This window comes from Sturnira hondurensis, unplaced genomic scaffold, assembly GCF_014824575.4.
Source record: "Sturnira hondurensis isolate 20B ecotype Veracruz unplaced genomic scaffold, ASM1482457v3 Scaffold0016273, whole genome shotgun sequence".
Classification (NCBI taxonomy): Eukaryota; Metazoa; Chordata; class Mammalia; order Chiroptera; family Phyllostomidae; genus Sturnira; species Sturnira hondurensis.
Genome location: NW_028088904.1, coordinates 377,406 through 400,753, shown reverse-complemented (window position 1 = coordinate 400,753; position 23,348 = coordinate 377,406). Strand labels below are relative to the sequence as shown.

At 38.1% G+C, this 23,348-nt stretch overlaps 1 protein-coding gene across 1 annotated transcript in view; it reads right to left on the bottom strand.

The window, feature by feature from the left end:
- Positions 1-23,348, bottom strand: part of COG5 (component of oligomeric golgi complex 5) — a 385,812-nt gene that overhangs the window by 196,411 nt on the left and 166,053 nt on the right. The window contains exon 7 of the mRNA XM_037065860.1: positions 19,666-19,796. Coding sequence (XP_036921755.1) covers positions 19,666-19,796 — 131 coding nt within the window. The remainder of the gene's footprint in view (positions 1-19,665; positions 19,797-23,348) is intronic.

Genomic DNA, 23,348 nt, shown 5'->3' with positions numbered 1-23,348 from the left:
GAAGCATACGACAAGGCACATCATAATTACATTACCCAAGATTAAAGATAAGGAGAGAATCTTAAAAGCAGCAAGAGAAAAGGAGACAGTTACCTACAAAAGAGTGCCCATAAGAGTATCAGCTAATCTCTCAAAAGAAATCTTGCAGGCAAGAAAGGGCTAGAAAGAAGTACTCAGAGTCATGAAAGGCAAAGACCTACAGCCAAGATTACTCCAGCCAGCAAAGCTATCATTTAGAATGGAAGGGCAGGTAAAGAGCTTACCAGATAAGGTTAAGTTAAAGGAGTTCATCATCACCAAACCCTTACTATATGAAATGTTAAAGGGACTTATCTAAGGAAAGGAAGATGATCAAAAACTATGAACAGTAAAATGACAACAAACTCACAACTATCAACACCTGAACCTAAAAACAAACAACTATAAAAGGAACAGAATGACAGAATGGAGATCACATGGAGGGTTATGAGTGGGGAGGGGGAAGGGAGAATGGGGGAAAATGGTACAGGGAATAAGAAACATAACTGATAGGTACAAAATAGACAGGGAGAAACTAAGAATAGTATAGGAAATGGAGAAGCCAAAGAACTTACATGTAATGATCCATGGACATGAACTAAGCAGCAGGTGAAGGAGAATGCTGCTGGGAGGGTGGGGTGCAAAAGGGAGAGGAATAAAGGGGAGAAAAAATGGTACAACTGTAATAGCATAAGCAATAAAATATTCTTTAAAAAATGGGCAAAGGATCTGAACAGACACTTCTCCAAGGAGGACATACATACACAGGGCCCAGAGGCACAGCCATCAGAGAGATGCAGAGTAAAACTACAATGAAATACCACCTGACACGGGGCAGAATAGCCATCATTAACAAATCAACAAACAAGTGCTGGCAAGGATGGGGAGAAAAGGGAAACTTGGTACACTATTTGTGGGAATGCAGACTGGTGCAGCCACTATGGACACAATATGAAATTTCTGCAAAAAAAAACTAAAAATGGAACTGCCTTATGACCCAGCAATTCCACTGCGAGGATTATACCCTAAGAACCCTGAAACACCAATTCAAAAGAATTTATGAACCCCTATGTTCATAGTAGCTTTAATTAATTAATTAATTAATTGAATGTGCAAATACAGTTGTCCTGATTTTTCTCCCTTTACACCCCTCCATCCAGCACCCTTCACTCCCTCAGGCAACCCTACCACCATTGTTCATATCCATGGGTCATGTGCAAAAGTTTTTTGGCTACTCCATTTCCTACACTGCTCTTTACATCCCGATGACTATTCTGCAACTGCTATTTGTACTTCTTAATCCCAACTCCACCCATGGCCCTACAACACCCCCCCTTTTTATCTGGTAACCATCAAAACACTCTCTGTACCCATGATTCTTTCTTTGTTCTTTTTGTTTGCTTAGTTTGTTTTTTACAATTCAATTGCTGATCTGTATTATTTGCCATTTTATTGTTCATAGATTTAATCGTCCTCTTTTCCTTAAATAATTCCCTTTAACATTTTATATAATAGTGGTGTGGTGATGATGAACTCCTTTAGTTTTTCCTTGTCTGGGAAGCTCTGTATCTGCCTTTTGATCTAAATGATAGCTCAGCTGGGTAGAGCAATCTTGGCTGTAGGTCCCTGCTTCTCATGACTTTGAATATTTCTTGCTAGTACCTTCAAGCCTACAAAGTTTCTTTTCAGAAATCAGCTGACAGTCTTATAGCAACTCCCCTGTAGGTAACTAACTTGTTTTCTCTTGCTGCTTTTAAAATTTTCTCTTGATTTTTTGCCTTTGGCATTTTAATTAAGATGTGTCTGGGAGTGGGCTTCTTTGCACCGATCTTGTTTGGGACTCTATGCTTCCTGAACTTGCATGTCTATTTCCTTTACCAAACCATGAAAGATTTCTTTCATTATTTTTTCCAATAGATTTCTAATTTCTTGCTTTCTCTTCTCCTTCTGGCACCCCTATGAGGAGAATGTTAGACCTCTTGAGTCGACCCAGAGGCCGCTATACTATTTGATTTTTCTGGATTACTTTTTCTTATTATTCTGCTCGATTGTTTTTTTGCTTCCATATATTCCAAATCATTGACTTGATTTTCAGCTTCATCTTTTCTACTGCTGTTTCCCTATAAATTGTTTGTTACTTCAATTAGTGTATCCTTCATTTCTTATTGTATCTTTTTCTTATTGTTGAGGTCCTCATGAAGTTCCTTGAGCATCCTTAAAACCAATGTTTTAAACTCTGCATCTGATAGATTGTATATCTCCATTTCATTTAGCTCTTTTTCTGGAGTTTTAACCTGTTCTTTCATTTGGGCCATGTTTGTCTCGTTGGTTTGGCAGCTTTCTTCTGCTTGTTTCTATGTATTAGGTAGAGCTTCTTTGACTCCGTGTCTTGGTAGTGTGGCCTAATGTATTAGGTGTCCTGTAGGGCCCAGTGGCACAGCCTCTTCTGTCACCCAATCTGGGTACTCGAGGTGTGCCCTTTGTGTCTGCTTATTACATTCTCCTCTTATATTTGGATCTTGGTAGCTGTTGGCAGACCAATGTGAGGGATTTATCCAGATCAGACAGCCACAAGGATTGGACGTGACCACTTACAAGCTACCTCTGCCCTCTGTGGAGGATCAGCTGTGCAGGGGCGGACTGTTGGTGCTGTGATGTGGTCTGTTCCTGTCCAGTGGGTGCACTGGCCATTGGGTTTTCCAGGTGGTACAGAGCAAGGTCAGCCCCAACCTGTGTTTTTCCCAGGGGAACACTGCCTGAGCTATAAAGCAATCTGAGATGGCTGCTACTTGTGCTGGACATGGAGATTCCCAGGCAAAGCCAAGCTGTGAATATTGACTGATTGCTGCTAGTTCTGGGCTTGGGGCTCACTGAAGCCAATTGTTGCCTGTTTGGTAGGATTTATGAAGTTGTGAAGTATGAGCCAAAACTAATCATTCATATGGAAAAGCAGCTTAGGTGGGCCCATAAGTTGGGTGGGGTGGAGCATCTGGGCATCTCCAAGGCAGGTAAGAAAGTTTTAGCCAGGTTGTTGGAGTCTCAGATATAAGGCACTACTAGCCTGCCGGCGTTGTTGGGGGAGGACTTAGAAAAGAGACAATGGCCCCAGCTAGCCTTGATGCCAGGCACTCCAGTTTCTCCCCATATACCACCGGTTTTACCACCTTTCGAGCTGCTACCCCAGTGCTGGACCTCAGAGGGAGTGAGTCTGTACAGATGAAGCCATGGGTGGGTTAAGAGGAACTACTTGGGCTCCAGCAGTTTCTTCTACCAACTCCATACCTGCCGGATTTTTTAACCAGAAGTTGTGGAGACTTACTTTCCTGGCACTGACACCCTAAGCTGGGGGGCCTGGTGTGAGGCTGGGACTCCTCACTCCCAAAATATCCCTCCTGAATTTTTATCCACCACACATGGGTGAGGGACCAGCCTGTTTCATATCTCCACCCCTCCTACCAGTCTGGATGGATCTGGTTTTGTTTTGTTTTTTTAAATTCCGTAGTTGTCAGACTTCCATTCAACTTGATTTCTGACAGTTTAGAGTGATGGCTGTTCTCCATAGCAGCATTATTTACAATAGCCACGTGCTGGAAACAGCCTAAGTGCCCATCAGTAAATGAGTAGGTCATAAAACCGTAGTACATTTACACAATGGGATATCACACAGCAGAAAGAAGGAACTCCTACTGTTTGTAACAGCATGGGTTCAACCAGAGAGTATTATGCTAAGTGAAATATGCCAGGTCACAACAGACAAGTAACATATGATCTCACCTATAAATGGAACCTAATGAACAAAACAAACAAAGGAGCCAAATAGAATGAAAGGCATGGAGATAAGAAACAGACTGACAGTGACCAGAGGGGAAGAGACAGTGGATAAGAGGAGAAATAAGGGGAAGGGATTAGTCAAGGAACAGGTATAAAGAACCCATGGGCATGAATTGACTATGGGAGTTGGGGGTGCGCAGGGCAGGGTAGAGCAACATGGGAAAAATTGGGACAACTGTAATAGGTAACAATAGAAAAAAAGACCTGTACTCAGAAAATTATAACACATTGAAGAAGATACAAATAAGTGGAAGCATATACTGTATTCATGAATTAAAGAATTAACATCATTAAAATATCCATACTACCCAAACCATGTACAAAGTCAATGCAATTCTTATCAAGATACCAGTGGACTGTTTCACAAAACTAGAACAAACATTCCAAAAATTTATATGGAACCACAGAAGACCCCAAATAGCAACAATAATCTTGAGAAAGGAAAACAAAATTGGAATAATGAAGCTTCCTGTTATCAAACTGTACTAGAAAGTCATAGTAACTAAAACATCATGGTACAACCACAAAAATGGACATAGAGACCAATGGAACACAACAGAAAGCCCAGAAATAAACCCATGTCTTTATAGTCAATTAACATTTGACAAAGAAGGCTGAAGTATACAATGGGGTAAGGACAATCTCTTCAATAAATGTTATTGGGGCTAACTGGACAGAGACATGAAAAAAAATGAATGAAACTAGACTATCTTCTTATAAACCCAAGATGGATTAACATTTAAACTTGAAACCATAAAAATCCTGGAAGAAAACAGAGGCAGTAAAACCTCAAACATTCCTCATTGCAATATTTTTTGTGATATATCTCCTCAGGCAAAAGAAACAGGAACATAAAAGAAAAATGAAAAACTGGAACTATATCAAACCAAAAAGTTTTTGTACAGCAAAGAAAACCAACAACAAAACAAAAGGACAACCTACTGAATAGAAGATATTTGCCAATGATACAAAAGATGAGGGGCTGATATCCAAAATTTATAAAAAACTTATAAAACTCAACACCAAAAACCAAACAATCCAATCCAAAAATTGGCAAAAACCTGAATAGACACTTCTCAAGAGGACATTCAGACTGCCAACAGACATATGAAAAGATACTGAACATCACTAATCACCAGAGAAATGCAAATTAAAACCATAATGAGATACCACCTCACACCTGTCAGATGACTATCATCAGTAAATCAACAAAGGACAAGAGTTGGGAAGGATGTGGAGAAAAGGGAACCCTTGTGTACTGTTGGTGGGAATGTAGGTTGCTACAGCCACTATGGAAAGCAGCATAGAGTTACCTAAAAAAAATTTAAAGTGGAACTATCTTGTGACCCAGTAATCCTACTTCTGAGAAATCTGAAATAATAATTGTAAAGAATATATGCACCACTATGTTCACTGCAGTATTATTTACAGTAGCCAAGATTTAGAAGCCGCTGAAGTGCCCATCAGTAGATAGATGAGTGGATAGAAAAGTGGTGTGTTTATACAATGGAATACTACGGAGCCATCAAAAAAAAGAAGAAAAGAAATTCTTACCCTTGTGCAATAGCATATATAGCCCTGGAAAAAATTATGGTAAGGGAAATGTCAGTCAGAGAAAGACAAGTACTATATATTTCTCTCATTTCCGGCATCTAATAGACAAAACAAATGAACAATCAAAATAGAGACAGACTCACAGATAGAGAGCAGCCTGACAACTGTTGAGGGTGTGGGCCAGGGCTCCCTGGGTAGGCTGGAGGGATTGAAAAAAAGAAAAAAAGAGAGAAAACTCATGGGCATGGACAACAGTGTATTGACTGTAGGAGGAGCGGTATAGGGAGGAGGAGGAGGATATAGGGGTAAATGGTGATGGACAGAGACTACTTGGCTTTTCAAGACACAAAATAGTGCACTGATTTTATGTTACAGAATTGTGTACCTGAAACTGGTATAATTTCATTAACCAGTATCATCCAAATAAGCTCAATAAAAAAGAATAAAAATAAAGAGAAGGGGATACATAAAAAAAATAATGGTAATATTTCTATGCTGCAGTGATTTAGTAAGCTCTACTACAAATGAGGGATTATTTTAGGGGCTTTATACACATGATCTCTGTTGAAAAGAAACAACATGTCCAAAATGGACTCACTTATGCTAAGCTCATCAAGCCAAAATATAACACCTAACTTAATTACAGTTAACAACATTCCCCAGTGATATAGTCTTAACTGGTCGGTCTGAATCTGGATGTTCTGGTCAGCACCAATGAGATCATCTACTACACATCCCCTTTAGATTCCCCACAGGAGGGTGAGAGAATCCTTTTTTCCTTATCTCTTCCGCCTTCTGACTATAAATATCTTCTATTTTGTAGCACTTCTTGGAGTTCCTTTCTACATAGTAAAAGGGATGCTTTTTGATTTATCAATTGCTCAATAAAGCTAATTAGATCTTTAAAATTTACTCAGTTAAATTTTCTTTTTTAACATGTCTAGTCCTCCCCAACAAAATCTTCAAAGTAGCTGTTATTTTTCCCTACTGAAAGACGGGAACATTGAAAAATGAAGTTAACAGAAGGTCCAATACACATAGAATAAATGGCAGAGTCTGATTTTAATTTTTTTAAGTTCATGCTTTTCCAAGTAATGATGTAAGTTACAAATAATCATTAATACCAATTAAAGAAAATTCTGGTTTTCTTTAAGCTGGAAATTTTAAAAGAACAATGACCAATGTATGCCTTTTTTTTACTTTGCCAAGTAAGGACATTTATAAGAACTCACTAGGTACCATCATTATGTCATTATAAAATGGTTATTTAAGAAAAACAGGAGTAAATAAAAAGAGGAGTAAACAAAAAGGAGAGACACTGTTTCAATTATGAATACTGCTTTATGAGAAAGTCACTACCTGGTGCTCATTTTTAGTTTTACTGAGAACTAATAAAACCTCAGCGAGACTGCAACGACCCACAGGTCAGTGTTGGGAAACCAGTACTGATGTTATCTCTCTGCACATGTAAGCAGTTTAGCCCATCTTGCCAAGAGGCTTCTGCACACATAAACCTCAAGTTTAAAGTCTCCCTGAAAACTGCCCATGAAAAAATTTCTTCCAAGAACCCTGGGTCATTGTGTTCTCTGGGAAGCTTGATGGTATTAATTCAGGAGCAAACAGTTAATCAACTTCTTGCCTTACTCAGCTGGTTCTCCACTGCCTGCTGCAAAACATAACTTTAGTATAGTTTAAATCAGTAAAATCATAACTTGTCCTTAACAGTATCCTCTTTCTCATCTCACAGATATAATGTGAATACTTCAAATCACTGCTCACCTTTAACTGCTTGATGTGTGTTCCTGTTTTCTCAATGCTCCAGGATCAGCTCTATGACTTTTCTTCGTTTTCTTATACAACCTACCAACCACCTCTCTAAAAATCAGAGCCATTCTTGGTATTCTGTGACCTTGGACATCATAATGTCCAAACCTGATCTGTGAAAATAGTGTACCAGACAGAGATGCTTTCTTCCCTTGACAGCAATGTTTCAAGGGCCTTTACACCCACCAATTTTGTCATTAAAACATAATGATGTTATATATTACAAAGCTCATTTTACAGTTAAGGAAACTAAAGTAGGAAACCAAGAGGGAAGGCTCACAGTTTCTTAGTGGAAGGCCAGTTTTAGGTCTTGGGACCTTCAGTCCCTACTCTGTACTCTGCAACAGGACATCCTATCATGATACACGTGACTTAGAACATCTCCAGATACACCATTTGTGCAGGTGAGAAATATTCTCTGGCAATTGTAAGAGATCTCAAAACAGAGAAACTAAACACACTTGAAAAATACCATGCTAAAAAGAGATGAACTTCTACTGAAAAGGCAGCAATGTTTTTAGACAATGTATTCTCTTTAAATGAGACAGTCAATATTCTAAGAATGATTTTCCTATGAATTATCACTCTGACCTCCAAGTTTAATAATTTAAATTATTAAACTTGACAGGAATAACCCAACTTCATAAACTGTAACATGAAAAAAAGAAGCAGGACAAAATAGAGAAAGAACATGGACATGGACAACAGTAAGTGATTCTGGGGGGTGGGGGAGTAGAGGAGGGTATGGAGAATAAATAAATGGTGATGGATGGAGACTTGACTTGGGGAAGTGAACAGAATACAGCATACAGATCATGTGTTGAAGAATTCTGAACCTGAAACCTGTATAATTTTGTTAACTAGTATTACCCCAATAAATTCAATAAAAAATGCAATGAAAGACTATGTACTAAAGTAGAAAGGATAATTTCATAAGTAGATCAAGACAGAACTCTATTCCGAAGCATTTCAAAACATGGCAGAGCCATTTTATTTATTAAACTAAAATTATTTATCTTGCTTTGGAAATAAATATGATGGTTTTGTTATTTCCTTTTCAATGTCTTGGTAACATAGACAGGGAGGAAAATAAAATCACAAAGAACGCGTCAGAAAAGAAGTGTAGTTTTTTAACGTCCCTAAAAAGCTTGCCCAAACAGGAGCACTGTAACCAAAGCAACAGCTGGCACTGAGCTAAGAGACAGAGACATATCTGTAGACTACTGTAAAGACTGTTCCAAGAAATAGCAAGCGATATCCAGGCATTTACTAAGCTACATGCTAATATGCAATGACCTTTGTGAGCATGCATACAGCATTAAATCAAGTTTGACAGGATTTTAAAAGCTTCACATCATTGAAATTAGAAATGGAAAGAGTAACAAAATTTTATTTAATTGGAAACAAAACACATAAATGACATGAATTCACAAGACCAGGATTCCACTGTGGATGATACAAAAGTTGGAAAGGTTCATATAATCCTTGTATCACATTTTACTTTTTCTCCTCACTAAATAATACCTTAGTAGTCAAATTATTTTTCTCTAGGATTTATACATAAAAGAAGAAAAACACACTGAGAAAAGGAAAAGGACAATATAGAATATAAATTTTGATGATACTATTCTGCTGTTATAGTTCATGCAACAGTCCACAAAATGACTTCATTTATAAAGCCTTAAACACAATATAAAATTCTGACTTGATTCCAACTGATTTTGACTAGAAAGAGAAGCAGAGATTTAAAATTTTTACTTCCAAAACACTTTATTAGTGAGCCTTCAGGACTACAATATTTCCTCAAAGTTTGCTCTTATTAAGCTATTTCATACTTAATGAAAACAAACAATAAGGAACTCTAGAATCATACTAAAAAGATGGGGGTAGGTGAGGAAAGAGAGGCAGAATTGATGAACATGTCCCCGACCTGGCTTCTCCTAAGACACAAGGATTATACTGAGAAAGATGCGAAGTTACTTTAAGCAAAAATTCAAAGAACAGGTATTTCTCACTATGATGATAATCCTTACTGCTAAAAAAGAAAACATTTTATAACATAGAAAAGATATAGCTCTTTATTTTAAAAAAGCAGATAATTCTTTAAAATACTCTCTTAGTACACTATAACTTTAATAAAATTAGGTTGACTTTCAAGTACGTTTTAAGACAAAAAAGCACAGCATCTTAATCAATAACTGAGGAACTTTAAAATACAAATATCTTATTTCTCAAGAGTGGTGCTAATAAACTCACAATACCTTATAGGTAACAGCTACATATTAGGACCAAATAGCTAAGGCAATTTATAATATCTATGTACACATGTACTAACATGATATATACATAACACCTTTTTTTGAGCTATAAATGCCTAAAACATTGAAAACTTAATGGAGCCCCATGAAGAATTACATGTACTAAAGAAAGAAGGAATCACATTACATAATGTAATTTAAAATCAAGAATTACATTAGCTACCTTGGTTGTGATTCAGAGTTTACCAGTGGCTTTTCTGATTCAGTAACATGCAGCCCATTAATGCTTGATATGTACTTCTCAGCTAACCTAATATGATTATTTTAGAACCTGTTAACAATCAACAGTCAACAGTACATAACCTAAATGAAATTAAACGACTAAGCAGGATATTTAACAGCATAATATGATCTTATAAGCCAGATATCAACTTTAATCTAGGCCTTTTTAAAGAGAAGCAGAAAGAAATAAGGAGCTATAGTAAAGAAAGGAAAAAAAGAGAGAGACAAGAGGAAGAAGCAGAAAAACAATAAAAGTGAACATGGTTTGGAAGGGGAAGTTTCTACAGAAAAGAAGTTATAACACAAAAGACCCTAAGAAAATGGCGAAGACAGTGAAGAAATAATCAATACAGAGAAAAGGGTTATTTTAATTTCCAAATTTCTTTACAAAATAAATTTGAAGAGCACAGCCTACATCAATTCAAAGTTCAGCATTCATTGTATTATATAATAGTAGAAAATATTTCACGGTCACTAAAATGTGTTCAATAATAAAATGAATTTTTTAAGACAGTAAAAGTAGTCACAGAACACTGAGACTCAAGCCATAAATTTTACTCTTTGAACATAAAATTTTAAGTTAAATACATACATGTCTTTTTTTCATGTTTTATTCCTTTTTTAAAATTTAATTCTCGTTCAAGTACAGTTTTCTGTCTTATATTCCCAGCCCTGCCCCCACAGTGCTCCCCACCTCCCTCCCTAAATACATACCTATGTCTTATTTCTTATGTAAAGTAACAATAATAATTCTACTGATTCATGCTTTAACAAAAATATTTATGGCAAGTATTACTAGCTAATCACCCCTTGTTTCTTATTAGTAAAATTCTAATTTTCTCCAGGGGTGAAAAATGTGCACCACCCCAGGAAATGGCTCATGAATATCCTAAGGCAATGTTGACATTTCTATTCCTTTTTGCCAAATACTTGCTTTCACTGTCTTCTGGACAGCTGGGGAGATACTGCGACCCAGATTGGGCCAATGAGACATAAGGACAGGTCTGCTGGGGCAATGTTAGAAAAGGAGCTTGTAACACTGCCTTTTGGCTGGCAGCTAGCACTGACCCACCTCCACACCTTGAATACAGACGTAATGCCTAGGGGTGTGACAGTTATCTTGTGACCATGACAAAACAAGCAAGAGGACACTAAGGGTGACAAAATGGAAAGACCCTTGTTGAATAGCTAAAACAATGTTAGAACCACCCACATACAAATACCTACTTGTTTAAGCTACTGTTAGTAGCTTGTTGATAAAATTCTAGCAGTCCCATCTAGCACCAAACTGACTGAAACACTATATATAAAAATACATCACTCCACAGCATTTTAAAAAAGGAACAAGGAGAAGATCCAAGAAACAGTGGATTAGGTGAAATCTACACTAACCTCCTCCAAGCACCAAATTAGAATTACAACTACATTAAAGAAAAATAGTCCTGAAAAACCAACTGAAAACTAGCTGGAGAGAAAGAAGCCTTATAAGCAAAGACTTAGAGAAGAAGCCATATCAAGACTGCCAGAACAGCCCTGGCTGCTGTAGCTCAGTGGACTGAGCATGGAGCCTGCAAACCAGAGAATCGGGGATCAATTCCCAGTCAGGGCACATGCCTGGGTTGCCGGCCAGTTCCCAGAAGGAGACGCATAAGAGGCAACCATACATTGATATTTCTCTCCCTCTCTCCTTCCCTTCCCCTCTAAAGATAAATAAATAAAATATTTTTTTAAAAAGAAGTGATTTACTACATTAAAAAAATGGCAGAGCACTCTCCTCCATCTGGCATCAGAATGGGGAGAATCAATAGCCCCCCCGCCGCTGGAGTCCCGATCACCCCACCATGTGGAGCTCATGCCCTGCTGAGAAATACAGCCAGAGGCTCTTTAATGACTAAACCTAACAGGCAGTCTGCAGGAGGAGGCAGATCTCTGGGTGCTTTCAGACTTCTGCTAACCCACCTCCGAGCCTGGTGCTAGTAAAAACCAACCATGGTGCACAGCTCGGTACTTCCTGCACACACTCAGGCCCAGCAGACAGAGCCCCAGCTGTGAATCAATTTAGTTCCAAATAGACTGCCCAAAGACAATCACAGTCAATGTCTGACACAGGTCTGCACCAGAGACCCTCCAAAGAGGTCAGGACCCAACACACCCAGGGGCCACCTTCAGACAACAACAGAGCAGGGCCCAGTAAGTTTCACAAGCAGCATATCCACAGGAAGATTTCAGCAGACACCGAAACCTGGTGAGGCAAAGTCTACTACATGTAATCAACAACTGCACACCAGCTTGCACAATGTGATGAGGTTGGAGACTCATAGTCAGGCAGCCTAAGGAACTGATTTCATGCACAATGGGGCCAATAACAATGAAAACTCAATTACAAAAGGAGGGCCCATATAACACACAAGTGACATTTCTAGAGCACCAGCTCAGGTGATCAGGGAGACTATGCTATTGGAAGCCACAGAACAACTACTTCATAAGGCAATGCTACCAAGCCTGCAAGTCATAGCACATCTACCTCATACAAGGAAACAAACACAAAGAGGCAGCCAAAATGGGGAGACAGAAAAAGGCTGAAAATAAAAGAACAAGAGAATTCTCCAGAAAAGGAGCTAAATGAAATGAAGACGAGCCCTTTATCAGAAATAAAGTCCAAACTACTGATTATAAGGATATTCAACAGTATGAAAAAGTACATAGAAAGCATAAAAAAAGACCAGTCAGAAATGAAGAACGTAATGGCTGAAATAAAGAATACACTGGAAGGAATAAACAGTAGGTTAGCTGAAACAGAGGCTCAAATCAGTGATTTGGAAGAAAAGGTAAAAAATACCTAATCAGAGAGGCAAAAAGAAAAAACATTAAAAAAATGAGGACACTTTATGGAACCTTTGGAACAACATAAAACATAACAACATCCATAGCACAGGGGTATCAGAAGAAGAAAAGGGTGAGCAAGGAATCAAGAACCTATCTGAAGAAAACTTCCCTAACCTGGTGAAGGAAAAAGACATAAAAGTCCAAGAAGTGCAGAGAGTCCCAGACAAAGAGGACTCAAAGAAGCCCCCCAAAAGACACATAATTAAAATACCAAAGGTTAAAGGCAAAGACAATCTTAAAAGAAACAAGAAAAAGGCAGTTAGCTCCCTACAACAGAGCTCCCATAACACTGTCAGGTGATTTCTCAACAGAAACATTTCAGGGCAGAAGGGATTGGCATGAAATATTCAAAGTGACAAAAAGCAAAGGGCCTACAACCAAGGTCAATTTACCAGACAAGGCTATCACTGAAAATTAAAGGAGAAATAAAAAGCTTCCCAGACAAGAAAATGCTAAAGGAGGATATTACCTCCAAACAAGTATTACAGGAAATGTGAAAGGATTGCTGTAAGAGGTAGAAGTAAAAGGAGACAAAAAAAGCAGAGGAATATAGTTTAAAAAATTGCAACAAATACACACATATCAATAATCACTTTAATTACAAATGTATTAAATGTTCCAAACAAAAGACATGATAGCTGAATAGATAAGAAAACAAGACCAATATATAGGCTGTTATGAAGAGACCCACCTTAGAATGAATGATACACACAGATTAAAAGTAAAGGGATGGAAAAACATTTCATGTAAATGAAAAGGGGAAAAAAGTTGGGGTATAAATACTTTTATCTTTACAAAATAGACTGTAAAGCCAAAGCTATAGTAAAAGACAAAGAAGTACACTACATAATGTTAAAGAGAGCAATCCAACAAGATGACACATCCATTGTAAACATTTATGCACCCAATTTAGGAACACTTAACCATGTAAGGCCAATCCTGATGGAAATATAGGGAGAGAATGACAATAATATAATCATAGTAAGATTTTAACACAACATTGACATGAATGGATAGACCTTCCAGACAGAAAATCAACAAGGAGACAGTGGCCTTAAGGGACATATTAGGTCAAGTTAAGTGGTTTTAATTAATATCTTCCGAGCATTTTACCCCAAAGCAGAAGAATAGAGAGAGAGAACAAGAACTTATTGCAGTGTTAAAATTCTTCAGAGAAGTATTTGGTTGTGGTTTATCAGATCTTGTATTTGTTTCTCAACCCTTCATTTCTATATGACTATACATTTGGAAGTAGTGTGTTTAAATATGATTTTCAACAACTGAGTATCTTTGGAATAGTCTCTGATTCCTTTGTTATTCCTGTTAAAGGATATGTTCAGCATAGGTGGATTAAAAAAAAGTTGACGTGCAATCCCTTGAATAGTTCTTTGAGAAAAGGTACCTTCTTTCATTTGATGTAGGCAAGTGTCTTATTTATCTTCAAAGTGAGACCCCGAGTTAAGATATACTTGGCAGTAGATAAAACTAACCTCCAGTATTAAAAGTTAAGAAAATAGTTACCTCTTGAAAATAAGAAGAGAGAGTGGTTGTGAGAGGACTGCAGTGGCCTTCCTGGGGCTGAGTTTTGATTTCACAGTTGTGTTCACCTGGTCGTATTTCAATCTATATGTCCAAAATTTATCTTTTCATTAGGTATATAATCATTTTAAAAGTTTACTTCAAATAATAACTGACATTCAGATATATATTTTAATTTACAACAATTAGTCAAATAACTAACTTTCTAATTTAGAGACTACACAAATGAATTATTCACAAAATTATTTTCATCCAGTACAAATGCACAAAATGAAATTCCTGGCTTAAAGCATATAAATAAAAAAGATAGGTATTAGTGATTATACTTGAATCAACTACAAATAGAGAAAACAGCTGGGTGCAACACAAACGTAAAACTGGTATTTACATCTGATTTGTTTTATTTTTTACTGGAATTATTGGGATGACAATGGTTGATAAAATGATACAGCTTTCAGATGTACAATCCTATAATATATTACCTGTATACTGCACTGTGTGTTCACCACCCCGAGTGACTTGTTGATTCTACTATGTTAGTATATTTAACATTGGGTTTCTTCTAATTCAGAAAATTAAGCACCAGGAAATTAACACCTTATGAAAATCTCAAGTAAACAATGTTTTTTAATCATGGCTCAGTGCTTATGAAGGGTGGATGGTCTAGGTTTAAAGTAGTTAATGTTTTGATCCAAACTATAATATTTATGAGCTGTCTCTTCTTCAACAAATTACTTAAGCTCTGGGCTCCAGGTCAACATGGTAGAGTAGGAAAAGGCAGCACTCAGATCTTTCCACAACCACATCAAAATTACAACTAAACGACAGAACGACATCATTCAGAACCACTTTAAATCTAGCTGAACAGACATCTTATAACTAAGGACACACAGAAGAAGCCACACTGCGACTCACAGGAGGGGTGGAGATGCAGAATGGGCGGGTCCCACCAAACACGTGGCAATTAAAAACTGGGAAGGAAATCTTGGCTTTGGAGGTACTCCCTGAGGGGAAAGGGATCCCAGCCCCATCCCAGGATCCAGCCCAGGGATCCAGTGCCGGGAAGAGAAGTCCACATAACTACCAGTTGTGCAAACTAGCAGGGATTGTGGCAGACTAAGATAAAAGGCTCTGGAAACCCAGGTGTATCTCTCAAAGGGACCCCTCATGTACTAAATGGGACTCACTCCCTCTAGGCTCTGGCACTAGGGCAGCACCTCAAAAGGTAACAGGGACATACACAGAGGAATAGTATTGTCTAGCTTCAAGGCAAGGGCTGGAAGGATAGCTTTTTCCCAAACAGAAGTGCTGGCAGAGGTCACTGTTCCGTTGCTGTGTCCCCCATCACACAACCAGCAGACAGGTACCACAGCTGAGTCTCCATTAACCTGGCTAACACTGTTCTATCTGCACTGATGACTCCCTATGACCCCGACCTCACCCAACTTGCAGGCCCACCAAAGCTGTTTCTAGTGACTTTTCCATACAAACTGCCTTTCTTGGACTTGCCTAAAATCTCTCAGACAAGCAGCATCTCGCATTGGCAAGCCCCGTACATCTTGCTGGGTGACCCCAGGCCTGGCACTAGCAGCAGCAAGCCTTGGTTTGAAGTTTGGAAATCTATTTGAAAAAATAATGAAAGAAAACTTCCTTAATTTGGTGAATGAAATACAGACAAATCCAGGAAGCACAGAGTGTCCCAAACAAGACGAACACAAAAAAAGCCTACAACGAGAAAAAAAATAAAAAATATGAATAGTAAAATGACAATAAACATATTTATCAACAATTACTTTAAATGCAAATGGACTAAATGCTTCAATCAAAACACATATGGTGACTTATTAGAGAAATAAGACACATCCATATGCTATCTATGAGAGACTCCAGATCAAAAGACAAAGACTAATAGGAATGGAAAAATGTATTTTACAAAAATGGAAACAAACAAACAAGAAAAGATGGGGTAGCAGTAGTTATGTCAGCCAAAACAGATTTTAAAACAAAGGGTATAACAAGAGATAAAGAAGGACCCAGCAATTACACTTCTGGGTATTTATCCGAAGTAGCCCAAAACACTAAATGAAAAAACACATGCATCCATAAGTTCACCGCAACATTATTCACAACAGCCAAGATATGGAAGCAATCTAAATGTTCACAATAGATGAATGAATAAAGAAGAAATGGTGCATATATGTAAGAAATAAAACTCAGTTATAAAGGAAAAATAGAATATAATCTTTCCATCTGCAACATAGATGGACCTACAAAGTATTTTGTTGAGAGAAGCAAGTCAGAAGAGAAAGACAAATTCAATATGATTTTACTTATATGTGGAATCTAAAAAAAAAAACCCACAAACAAGAGGATTCAAAGGTGGAGACATAAGAAGAAACACTTCACTTCTTCACATAACCAAAAGAAGGATTAACAACCAATTGAAAAACAAAAACCAACCACAACTACCAGAAAATCAAACTGCATGAAAGCCTGACAACCAAGGAGTTAAAGGAGAAACATTTATTCAGACTGGTAGGAGGGGTGGAGGCAGGCAGCCAGGGTGAAGAGGCCGTGTGACAAGATGGCAGCTGACTGAGGCAGGCAAGGGGACAGCTAGTGAAAAGGATTCCCCACATTCCTGTGCACAGAAGCCAGGAGGAACAACTAGAAGCAAGACAAACCCTGGTGCAACCCAGGCTCCAATGCAGGGAAATAAAGTCTCAAAACCTCTCCCTGTAAAACCTGTGGGTGTTGTGGCAGCAGGAGAAACTTCCTGTCTCACAGAAGAGTCCGATGAACAGGCCCATAGGGTCTCAGAATGTACACAAGCCCACCCACCTGGAAATCAGCACCAGAAAGGGCACAATCTGCTAGTGGGAAGCAAGGGAAATGGTGGAAAGAGGGGTGAGAGCCCAGCAAGCTAGCAAGAGGCATTGTTCCAGACTTCCGGCCAAGATGGAGGCATAGGTGGAAACACTGTGCCTCCTCGCACAACCAAATCTAAAGACAACAAAGTTTTAGTAACAAAAATGCAACCAAAACAGAAAATTGAACTATATGGAAATCCAACAAAAACTAACCATTCAGCCAGACCAGTAAGAGGGGCAGAGCCAGTGGCTGGCCGAGCGGGGTTGCAAAGGAAAACTCAGCCAGACCAACCCAGGGACCCAGGCAGCAGCTGGCAGATCCCAGGCGTGGGGATACAACAGGAGGACCCAGTGCGGGTGCAAGGCGGCTGGCTGACCATGGTTACACATTTGCATGCAGATAAACCAGGCGAAGGAGTGAGCAGTGAGACAAACCATGTAGGCCCCAGCAGCGGGAAGCAGCAGTCGGGATCCCCATTGCTCCTCTTTGCCCCTGCCCCTACATAGAGCGTCACAACCCGGGCAACTGAGTTGCCCTGCCCTGGTGAACACCTAGGGCTCTGCACCCTAGACTTCCCTGTCTAAGGCCCTCAGCACCATAACAGGCGCAAACAGACCAAAATATTATGGCTCAAGAAGAACTCAAAGCCCCAGAGCCAATAACTCTAAGAGAAAAAAGAAATAGCAAACCTCTCAGATGCACAGTTCAAAATACTGGTGATCAGGATGCTCACAGAACTAGTTGATTTTAGTCACAAATTAGAGGAACATATGAAGGCTAAACTAATTGAAATGAAGAGAAATGCACAGGAAACCAATAGTGATGGAAAGGAAACTGGGATTCAAATCAAGGGAGTGGACAAGAAGGAAGAAAAAAATGACCAAACAGAAAAGTATGAAGAAACAAGAATTCAAAAAAAATGAGGAGAGGCTTAGAACCTCCAGGACATCTTAGAACCTCCTTCGGACATCCAACATCCGAATTATAGGGGTACCAGAAGGGGAAGAGGAAGAGCAACAAGTGGAAAACTTATTTGAACAAATAATAAAGGAGAACTTCCCCAGTCTGGAAAAGGAAATAGACTTTCAGGAAATTCAGGAAGTCCCAAAGAAGTTGGACCCAAGGAAAAATACACCAAGGCACATCATAATTACATTAGCCAAGATGAAAATGAAGGAGAGAATCCTAGAAGCAGCAAGAGATAAGGGGACAGTCACCTACAAAGGAGTTCCCATCAGATTATCAGCTGATTTCTCAAAAGAGATCTTACAGGCAAGAAGGGGCTGGAAAGAAGTATTCCAAGTCATGAAATCCAAAGACCTACAGCCAAGATTGCTCTATCCAGCAAAGCTTTCATTTAGAATGGAAGGGCAGATAATGTGCTTCACAGATAAGGTCAAGTTCAAGGAGTTCATCATCACCAAGCCCTTATTATATGAAATGTTAAAGGGACTTATCTAAGAAAAAGAAGATAAAACATATGAACAGTAGGTAAAATGACAACAAACTCACAACTATTAACAACTGAACCTAAAAATCAAAAACAAAAACAAAAACTAAGCAAACAACTAGAAGGGGAACAGAATCATAGAAATGGAGATCACATAGAGGATTATCAGTGGGCAGGGAGAGGAGGGAGATGGGGGAGAATGGGGAAAAGGTACAGGGAATAGCATAATTACTAGGCACAAAATAGACAGGGGGAGGTTAAGAATAGTATGAGAAACGATAAAGCCAGAGAACTTGTATGTACAACCTATGGACATGAACTAAAGTGGGGGAATGATGGTGGGGGAGTACAGGGTGGAGGGGAATAAAGGGGAAAAAAATGGGACAACTATAATAGCATAATCAATAAAATGTAATTAAAAATAAAAATAAAGTACAGTATAGGGAATACAGTCAATAATATTATAACAACTATGTTGTCTGATGGGTACTGGATTATTTGGGGAAATCACTTCATAAGTAACATAAATGTCTAATCACTGGATAGTCCACCTGAAACTAACATTGTACATTAACTGTAATTAAAAATCAAAAAAATTTTAAATGGAAAAATTATTTAAGCTTTCAGTGTCTTCATTAAAAAAATTTTTTTTCAGTCCTCACCTGAGGATATGTTTATTTAATTAATTTTAGCAAGACATGAAGGAAGAATACACCCTAACAGAGACTGAACCCACAACCTCTTAGGTGTACAGGACGATGCTCCAGCCAACTGAGTCACCTGGCCAGGGCCTCATTTTTAATAGACACATAACAATAATATTAACCTTACTGGACTGCTAAAAGGTTTAAATGAATAACGGTGCCTTGAACAAAGTAAGCATTCTCAACAGGTTACTATCCATTTACATATATACACATTACATAAAAATATATTTCATGTTATGTACATTATACATTAGAAATCTTTAAAAGACTATATTTAGAATTAAATAAATTACATTAAATAATATTTTCTGTATTTACTATATGCCCAATTCAAATTATATTTCGGTGATAAAATGAAAATATGTATTGCTTTTGTAAACTCAAAATTTAATGTTCATCTGTATTATGACATTTTTTCACATTAAAAAGGTGATATTTTTATTACCTGAGTCTCCACACCCTGCTCCAATAGGCGTTTAGCTTGATTTTCCACTTCAAGACGAGCTCTTGCAATAAAAAGTAGATCATTTTCTATTACCTCAATTCCAGAAAGATCTACTCCTTGAGAAAGATAATCTATTTAAAAAGAAAAAAACAACACAAACATGTTTAAATATTTTAGTATTAAATACAGATCAAGGTAACAAAGCATCAGGTCTAACTTGTTCAAAATACTAAATTTGCTATTGAACAACTATTCCATTTCAAATCTGTATCCAAAATAAGTCTGTATTTTAAAAACACCTAAACATTTTCTACTCAATAAATAACTTTATTTCAGAGCAAAATGTTCCAAATAAAATAGTAAAGCATAGAAAGTATGAATATCTTAATTTCAAAGTAATATCAACAGATTATACAAAAAGTAGTGTCAAATTTATTTTAATGAAAATAACTAATCTCATAAGCTTAGAAATTTCTTAATTTTCAAGGCTGATTTAAGTCATCCTATAATAACAAAACATTTGGAATAAATGTATGTTTAGAGAATGATTAATAAATTATGAACTAGAACCCTTAGCGTGCTTCTAGTTCACATGATGATGCAGTTCTCATACTGACTCACACTGAAAAACTCTCATGATATTACTGAACAAAAAGAGTTAGAGAGGAATTCAGTCTATACAATTATGTATCATTTATAATTCTGTAAACTTTAGTTATGGAATTATACATATTCTATTTACAGAATTACATATACAGAGCAAAAGGTATGACGAGATATATACCAAAATGTTAACAGTTGTCTCTGCATATTTAGAGTCTGAAAAGTTTATTTATTTATTTTTTTGGCTTAATTTTAGACATATCTAGGTTAACTAAAACATTACAAATAAAGGTCAAACTTTCATTAAGTATCTTACACACCATTCTAAAACTTGTATTTTCTATTTTAATTATTTCTAACAAAATTTCTTTGGATAGATAACTTTGTTTTTCAATGACTCAATAGAATATTAAATTTGTTTTTCAGTTTTCTCTTACTGTATTTTGCTGTGTTTAATGCAGACCCACACTTTGTGCACACTGTGCATGGGATTATTGTGCTCATTATTATACCTATAGTATGCATTCATTATACCCATGTATAATGCACATCCTTATTTTCCCTCAAAAACGTTGGCAAAAAGTGCACATTAGACATGGCGAAATAAATCACTAGAATTTTAAACTTTAAGTCTTATTTAAAATATCCCTAACACTTACATATTATCATATCTTATTTAAACTGGGTGTCAACTACTACCTACATAAAACTACATTAAAGCATCTAGGAAGATGCTTACTACTTAGTGATATTCAAATATCTGCTAACTGATCACCATATAGTTAATTCTACACAAGAGGACAAAAGGAAATGATGGACAGCGCAGGTGAATAGTGGTTACTGATAACTATACTTCAGCCATCACCCTTTTAAAAAAATGTGTATTTTTTTAATGATTTTTTAAAGGTTTTATTTATTTACCTTTAGAGGGGAAGGAGAGAGGGAGAGAAACATCAATGTATGGTTGCCTTTTGTGCATCCCCTGCCAGGAATTGGCCTGCAGGGAACTGGTCTGCAACCCAGGCATGTGCCCTGACTGGGAATTGAACCGAGATCCTCTGGTTTGCAGGCCTGTGCTCAATCCACTGAGCTACACCAGCCAGGGCCAAAAAATGTGTATTTTTAATGGGACACTTGCCTACCACAAAGCAAAGAATATTGGAAATGCCTTTAAATCATTTGGGCTTAGAGTCTAAATTTACTCACTAGGTAAACACAGTGAAGTGATATAGTTTCATTGGGCCTAATTTTTATATCTATAAGATGCCAACAATTTCAAATTCACGCCCTATGGAGACACTAAATGAGCTGGCCCTACACCCACATGTTGAGGTTAAGAATCAGGAGGGAACTCTCGGCTGCAGAGGTCCCCAATGTGAGGGAGGGGTCCAAGCCCCACAGCAGGCTCCCCAGCACTGAGCAACAGTGCTAGGAAGAGAAGTCCCCACAACCTCCAGCTGTGAAAATCAGCAGAACTCTATCCAGGTGAGATGAAGGACTGCTATAGATCCAGGTATCCTCTTAAAGTACAGACTCACTCAATCACAAACATTCACACAAAGCTCCAGAGAAGCCACAACTTGAAAAGTGTCAGGGATATATACACCAGGAGGAAATGGACTGCCTGGCTTGACCAAGAGGGCTGGAAGGACAGGCACCACTGTTCCTTTGTTGAGCCCACTCCCAACATGTCTTCCAGGCTCAGGTTGCTGCCATCTCTGAGTTTCCATTAACCAGCCTAACACCTCTCATCACACCCTGGTGATTCTCTGAGACCTTGTCCCACCCAATTCAAAAGGCAGGGGTTAAACTTCTTTTAGAGGCTAATCCACACAAGCAGTGGGCCACGCTGGACCTCTGCTTGGAACTTTCCTAAAATCTCTCAAAGGTCCATAAAACCCAAACAAGCAGCAGATGGCTTCAGCATGCCCTATACCTTTTACTCAGTGGCCCCAAGCCTGACAATAGGGGCAATTGGCCCTGGTTCACAGCACCTAACATACCAGGTATCTCAAAGCCCAGTATAGGAACTACAAACTGCAGATCACTTTGTAGCTCCCACCAGATAGACCCAGGCTAGACACAGGCAGTGGCTGACCTAGCCTGCCCCATATCCCCTCCCCATAAGCCCTAGAAACAACACACCTAGTGTTGTTTCAGACCACATCAGAGCATCACCAAATTGGCACCACAAATAACACACACAAAGGGTGGACTCAGCAGGCACCACAGCCCTGCTACAGGAAATCCTGCTCAGTGGATCAACCCCCACACAGCAGCTAATTTTCATAGCAAGTCAGCCTAAGGGTCAGTCCCACCCACTGACAAGCCAACAGAAATCAAGGTTCAACTACAACCACCAAGTGTACAAAACTTACAGAAGGGATACCTCTGGAGCACTTGGTTAAGGTAAACAGAGACACTGCACCTCTGGGCCCCCCAGCACAGCTACTACATAAGACTTCTCTGCCAAGAGTGGAAGATGTAACCATCTAACTAATACATGAAAAGAAACAGAGGGAAGCAGCCAAAATGAAAAGAAAAAAGAAGTATACCCCAAATGAAGGGACAGGATAAAATTCCAGAAAAAAGAACTAAATGAAATGGACACAATCTACAAGATACAGAGTTCAGAATGTTAGTTATAACGTTGCTCAATGAACTCAGGAGAAGAATAAATAATCTCACTGAGAACTTCAACAACAACAAAAAAGGAGAGAGAAAACATAAAACAGGAGCAGTAAAACAAAAAAGAACCAGTCAGAAATGAATATAATAATTGAAGAATGTATTAGATGTAATGAAGAGTAGATTAGAGGAAAGAGGGAAAAGACAAGGTAGCAGAAAACACCCAATCAGAATTTAAAATAATGAGGATAGTTTAAGGTACTGCTGGAACAACATCAAGTGTAACAGCATTCATATCATGGGGGTACCAGGAGAAGAGAGAACAAAAAATTGAGAAACTATTTGAGGAAATAATGATTAAAAACTTCCCTAACCTGGTAAAGGAAATAGGCATGCAATTCCAGGAGTCTCAAAAATGATGACCCCAAATAGGCCCACACAAACACAAATCA